At 46.8% G+C, this 6793-nt stretch overlaps 1 protein-coding gene across 1 annotated transcript; it reads left to right on the top strand.

Moving 5' to 3' along the window:
• The first annotated feature begins 13 nt into the window (after nucleotides 1-13).
• Nucleotides 14-5882, top strand: CDCA5 (cell division cycle associated 5). Its single transcript, XM_083416966.1, has 6 exons — nucleotides 14-245; nucleotides 669-799; nucleotides 1066-1128; nucleotides 1901-1939; nucleotides 2411-2944; nucleotides 4792-5882. The coding sequence occupies exons 1-6, from the start codon at nucleotides 185-187 to the stop codon at nucleotides 4870-4872; spliced, it is 909 nt and encodes a 302-aa protein (XP_083273092.1). The 5' UTR covers nucleotides 14-184; the 3' UTR covers nucleotides 4873-5882.
• The last annotated feature ends 911 nt before the right edge of the window (nucleotides 5883-6793 follow it).

Here is a 6793-nt window from a genome sequence, read left to right as displayed (position 1 = left end):
CGAGCGGCGCTAACCTCGCGAGAGCTCTGCGAGGGGCGGCCGCGGCGGTCTCTCCCAAGATGGCGCTAGAGCGGCGACTCGTTTCCCTTGCCGCGCCTCTTCCCTTACGCTACTTCCGCCGAAGCGGTGGCGGGCGAATTCAACGGCGAAGAGGATCTTGAAGCGAAGCCGCCCGCAGGCCGCAATGGCGGGAGGAGGCCGCGCAGGGCCCAGGAGGGCTCGCTCCGCTGGGGAGGCCCGGGCAGGTGAGCGGGGAGAGGTCACGTTACCAGAGGGCCGTTATCAGCAGGGGCGGTGGGGGCAAAGAGAGGAAGAGGCGCCCATTTGGCGGAGGATCGTTTTGTGGGGGGCGGCAGTCGGTCAGGCCGTTTCCGTCTCTCCTTCAGCGCCCCAAGCCCCGCTCTTCCCTCCCTTTGCGGCGACCTTCAGGCCCCCTCGGCTGAGGGGTCTCGTTGGCTGGCGGCCTGGCTGCGCACGAAGGGGCCCCGCCTGGGATCCTGCCCCCAGGACGTGCGTCTGTCTTGCCCGAGCCCAGCCCGCCTGGGGTGGCCGCTGCTGGTGCGGCGGCGGGAACGAGCAACATCCAGAGCGGCTGCCCAGGGGGATCGCGGGAGATCTTGGCGGATCCCCCTGCTGAGCGCCCCTCTCTCTCGGTCCCTTTCTCGCAGGTGCTGTTAATGCTGATGCTGCATCTCCCTCGCGGCGGCGCCGGTCGGAGAGGATCGCGTCGCCCTCAGCTCAGCCCGTGTCGCAGGGGAAGCCGAGCCCGGGGGCGAGCAAAGTGCCAGGCGGCAAACTGGTGGGTGGAAACGTTTCTCCTGTTTTCCTGCCCAGGCTGCGATCAGGGCAGGAAACGCCTCAGCCTGTGTGTTTTCCCTGGGTGCGCTCCTCCTGCTTGAACTTTGACTGCTTCTGCTACCAATGTGCTTTTTTGACATCTGATGTGCCTAGGGAATTGTTAGCAAAAGGCTTGTGTTGGGGTTCTTTTGGACAGAAGGAGCATAACACTTTCTACTAAGGTTCCCTTTCAACACTCACGCCAATTGTTACTTGTCTTCTCCACAGACATCTGGACCATTTGCAATGCGGCCGGTCACTGTGAAAAAGATCATGCCACGAAATCGGCAGGTACGTAGAGTTTCAGAGGCCTTTTGCCATTTTCCACTAGTGCAGAGAGAGCCATCCATGGATTTTCTCTCTCCACCCTGACCTTTAGCCTCTTTGCACCCAGGACCCAGTTTAGAGCCCAAACTGCAACATATCCCCTTCAGATTAATTTTTTGTGCTTACATGCCACTCTTTAGGGTGACCAGATGCAAAGATAGTTAAATCAAGTTTCCTGTTTTGAAATTCACAAATTTTCTTAGTAGTTAACTGGTTGCTCTAAGAATTGGACTCTAACTCAACATCTTTTGAAGAATTGTACTGAAAGAAGACATCTGGAGCTTCTGATGGAGGTTGGAAAAGCTGCTACCACCAAAAAATTTCCCTGCTGCTTGTAGTTGTGTGATACTCTGCCCTTCACACCTGCTCACCACTTCTTCTTTTCATCTACACTTTGCTCTTAAAGAACAAGTAAATCCAAATACTGGCAAAATTTTAATGCTATAGTGCATCCACCTTAATTTGAAGATCAGGAGGGGTCATACAGACCCTGGATCAAACCCTGAATGCAGTGTTGGTCTGGGCCAGTTAACTGAATCTGAATCCTGGCAAGAAAGATGCACCGTGGAGGAATGGTTCCATGTCTAAGAAATAGTTCTGTTACCTGTTCTGGATGAGATTGCTCTCCCTCTGAAGCAGGGAGGCAACCACTTCAGACGGCATGATCCACAGGAGCAGCAGTTCTGGCAGCAGAATGCATTTTCATTTGGGTTTTCTTTTCCTTTTTCCAAACCAGATAAAAGAAACAGCCTTAATTCCTCGTCGGAGTCCAAGGGTAAGTCTCAAGCACCAGGTTCTGTGGTTAACAGAAAGGCCATGCCTTTCCATCAGGGCTGTGAACTTTAACTTGCCAATGTTGGAGCAGGGATGCTGTAAATGACGGACACACTTGTTCCTATTATAATTATTATTTTAAGCCTCTTTGATTCTGGTGTGTCGCTGCACAAGGAAATGAAAAAAGAGCTATTTAAAGATGATCCCAACTTGCAATGTGATGGGTTGTTAATTTACAAATGAATATGGATATACTGTATTTGATATCTGAAAGGTGCATAACATTGTTACTTTGGCTATATGCAAATAGCCTTAATTTGTTCCAAGGCAGGTAGTTAATCAGCTGAAATTAGTGAATCATTTGGCATTCTTGCTGGAGTACTCTTTCCAGCATTATTCAGAATAGAGTGCTAAGTCTGTCACCTGCAGAAGCCTTTCCTATTGAAGGTTAAGCTTGCATCGTCTCTTACAGAATTCCTTAAAAGAAGACAAGGAAAACATTCCTCTGAGAGCCACAGAGGTTGAAAACATTCCTCTGAGAACTACAGAGGTTGAAAGTAATGCCAAGGTGGAACTGAAGCCTTCTCCCCTGCACAGCTCTTTGCATCCTGAGGCCAAGGCCTTACCGGCAGGGACTGACCTCCTGCCCCCAGTCAGTGCTGATGACGAGCAAGAACTGGCCAGGCCAAAAAGAGTACGCCGGTCTTACAGCCGCCTGGAGAACCCCTTAAGCCACAGTTTCCTGGGGAGGCGACAAGAGTCTCCCAGCTCCGGCCTGTCGGACACTTCCACACCTACCCATGGCCCATTCAAGCGGCAAACACTTTTTGGCTTTGATAAGCTTCTGGTTCCAGGTGAGCTCGCCAACATCTCTCCTGTGAACACAGCTGTTCCCCAGAAGTCAACAGTGGCAGAACCTGGAGCCATCAATGAGAGAGACACAGACATCCCAGGTATCTCATTTGTCAGGGAAAAACGAAGGAAGAAGAAGATGCCACAATTTGATGTAAGTATAACATTTCAGACGGAGTGTGGGAAGCATGAAAGGGGGACATAAACATGGACATTAAAGTCTGCACCAACTGGGTTCCTGGGGCTCCACTGCTGAAAAGAAAAGAGTCACCTAACATCACTGCAGTGTCAAGTGATGGACATGTGGGGGTCCCCAACCATCTGTCAAATTGGGCTTCCCAAGGATTGGAGAGATAAAGATCTGGCCCTGTGGCTGAAAAATATTTCCCTACACCTGTGAAAAGTGTAACATGGTCTTGTTGTAAGGATCTCAACTAAATAATGCACAGGAAGCCTTATCGAGCACTTTAAAGTGCTATATCTAGTTATTTGCTATTGAAGTTGCACCATGGAGGGCTAGAAATGGCCACATCCTGACAATCCAGGAAGCAATGTTAGAAACTCAGATATATAAGCTAATCCCTAAATGGCACCTTAAATCTAGGTTATAGTTGCCACAGTGGAATGTCTAGGCATCTTTCCCTCCCACCCCAGTGAAATTTGTTATTATTCATTTCTATACTGCTTTATATTTCAAAGAAAAAACCTCAGCAGTTTACAACGCACTAAAATACCAAATAAAAAATCAAGAATAAAACAAATTCAAGTTTCAAGGAAAATATTTCAGATCCTTCTCTGAGTGACATTTTGTTTTCCCCATATTTATTCACTGACTTAATTTATATAGCTGCCCCAGAGCAAAAGTGCTGTAGGAAGCCATGGTAGTGTAGTGGTTAGAGTGTCAGACTAGGACCTGGGAGGTCAGGGTTCAAATCCCCACTCAGTCATGAAGCTCACTAGGTGACCTTGGACCAGTCATAGCTTCTTAATCTACATCACAAGGTCATTGTAGGAATTCACTAGGGGTGGGTGAACCTTGTACTCCTTCAGGGGGAAAGGTGGAGTGTAAATGCAATAAAAAAAGCTCTTCTGCTTACCTGCTTAAGAAAGCTGAAGAGCCATCCTGATGGGAGATGTCAGTCGCCAACCTGGCATCCTGAGATTTCCACCGTTGCAATTGGACACATGCCAGTCGCAAAACACCTGGGGAATTTCAAACATTGCCTGAAGGGCACGTGTGTGGAGACAGGAAACGGTTGGCCATATTTGCTAAGGCCTTGAAAGCTGCTTCTACTGAGCAGCATTGCCCAATGGTTAGCACCCTGCTTAGATGTTTTCCCATCCCCATATCTAACAGAATAATTGTAGGCTCATGTTCTTAATTTGCAGAGCCCTTCCAGTGGTAGAGTTCAGTCTTACTTGTCTCAGAACTTGGGTCACCTTGGCAGGGAATTTTGGGATTTTAACAAGTACAGCTTCCTATTTTCAAAAAAGGGTGACAAGCACAGTTCCACAGGGCCCTATAATATGCATAAACAATAACATAGGTTTGCTTAATTTTTATAATATTTGAATCTTTTTTTTAACCACACACAGTTCATACATTAAGGGATACATTTCAAATACGCTTAACTCTCTAGAGCGCAGAATCTCATTTCTCCCTTTAGCGCTTTTGTGCTGCTAAACTGTTGGCCTTTCTGGCATTTTGCTGCCCCAAGACCAGGCATGTCCAAAGTCTGTTTCAGGGACCTAATATCCGGCCCGTGTGGCAGTTTATTTCCTGGGGTAAAATCCTTTAAAAATCTCAACAGCTTCAATCATAAAAAAAAGGATCAACAATTCCAACCCTAAAAAAAGCTCAACAACTTCAAGCCCTCACGGCCCTTCACTTCATCAAATCTGGCCCTCTTTGAAAAAAGTTTGGACACCACTGACTCTTATTTTGTAGGATCACCAAAGTGGAGCCACCCTTTTAGCTGAAGCCTCTCTGTTCCTTTTCAGGTATCACAGCTGGATGAATGGGCAGCCCAGATGAACGCGGAGTTTGAAGAAGCAGAGAGATTCGACCTCCTTGTGGAATAAAGGCTCCTCTTTCACTGGAGCGCTGCCTGTCTGCTCCTTGAGTGCTCTTTGTTCACAGATTTTGGGCTTGTCCTGTGGAGCTCTTCCGGTTCTCCAAACCCAGAAAGCAGTACATCTCTTTGCTGCCAGGTGGACTTGGTGGCAAATTGCAAACTGGATAATGATGTTGTACAGGTCCAGCTGCTGGGTGATGGCTTTCCCTTGAGTTCTGACACTGGCAGAGGCAAGGGCGACAGCTTTTGGCTGCATCCCATGTAATGCTTGCAAAATAGCCTGTCTTGTGCATTTGAAACATCACATCTGCATGATCTGCCTATGTTCATTCTGTTTTCATTCTGTATTTTAAAAGGCTGTTTATCCTTTTCTTCATAGGTTGGCAGGTAAATAATAATTACTTGGACTATTCAAAATGTGCTAAGGTATCATTGCACCACCAGAACATTGCTGTATTTTTAAATTCAGTGGGTTTTTCTAAAAAACATATATATTCTGTGTTGGCTTTCTAGACTCTAGATATTTGTAATTCCTACTTTGGAGCATAGAGTGAAATACCAACTCTTCTTGATTTTTAGGGGCGATACATTTTATTACTATTTTTTTTGCAGTGAAATGTCACCAACAAAGTGACATTAATCCATGGTTGGTAATTCTTATCATGTACTTGTTAATGGTGAGGCGGGGTGGTTGCCTGAGGCTCTTTCACTGGTTTTCTCTGGCTGTGTTTCTGTTTCTCAGTGCACTTGTTCAAGAGTAAGTACAGAAGGATTAATGGGCATCCCCTCACTTCATGCTGACATTTCCCTGTTGGAAAAAGAACTCCCCCATGTACACCTGCTCCATTGGTTGGTTTGGAGAGTTTCTTCATGGTGACGCAGTGTGTTGTATAAGCTAGCAGAAAGAAAGCACAAATTACTGGGAGGGTTGGGCAGTGAGGGAAGCGTGCCGTGTTTGGGTTCAAAACATTTTATAGCAATAATATGTTTAATAAAAAAAAAATACTTTCATGTTCATCCTTTCCTGGTTTTCCTTTGTAGTTCTGCTGGCTGGTCTTGTCCAGAGTGTTTATATTGATGTGTCCATAATAAATGACTTTTAAATCATGATAAATCTGAGATACTGGAGAGCAGCTACCTATAAATGCTTCCCCTGTTGCCCCACCAATAGACAAGGGGTGGATCAAGATCCTGGCATCTACATAGGGTGGGCTTAGCTGTTGACTAAGTTGTGAGAAGCATTTTTGTGAAATGTCTAAAATTGCCAAACAGGACCTGAGAGAGCTTCCTCTCCTGGATGTTGGATTTGTCATACTAATTGATAAATCCTGCAAACGGTGCTGTTTCAATGGATGGAGCAGTTAGGGGAAAGGGAGAGCTCTGGCCATTGGGTGCTGCCGTACAGATTACAGTAATTTCTCTTTGGCTTTAACCTGCTCTGCGTCTTTGCTACCCATTGAGTTCCTGCCAGTCACAGAGGAGCAACCACATAGCAAGGCCACGTGTGACCTTGCCAGTGTCACTGCTCGAGGGCAGAAGAGCCGCACTATCGATCTTTGCTTATTGCTGGCGACAAGAGGCGGGGGGGAGCTCCTGCTTGGCTTAAAGCTTTCCGAGTTGCCTCCAGGGGGTTATTGCAGGAGGCAGTCTTAACCCTTGGAGAAGACCTGAAAGTCATGCTGATGGCAAATGTCTCAACCAAGACTGCAGAAAGTTTGCTCTGTAAATGTCTAAGGGTGATACATAAATGTGGCATCAAATAACTCCAACATTTAATTACGGGATTGTACTCCCTCCTCACATGCCGCAATGCATCAATATTGTATTAATACAGTAGCTTAGAGGCCAGGAAAAGCGCTCTCGGGTATACACATATTTATGTACTGGTGCTTTTGGGTGCTTCGTTGGCTTGGCTGAGCCTAGATCGT

The sequence above is a fragment of the Podarcis tiliguerta genome (genome assembly GCF_965153285.1).
Source record: "Podarcis tiliguerta genome assembly, chromosome: 16".
Taxonomy (NCBI): Eukaryota; Metazoa; Chordata; class Lepidosauria; order Squamata; family Lacertidae; genus Podarcis; species Podarcis tiliguerta.
Note: the sequence above shows the minus strand (reverse complement) of the source record. Positions and strands in the feature narration are given on the sequence as shown.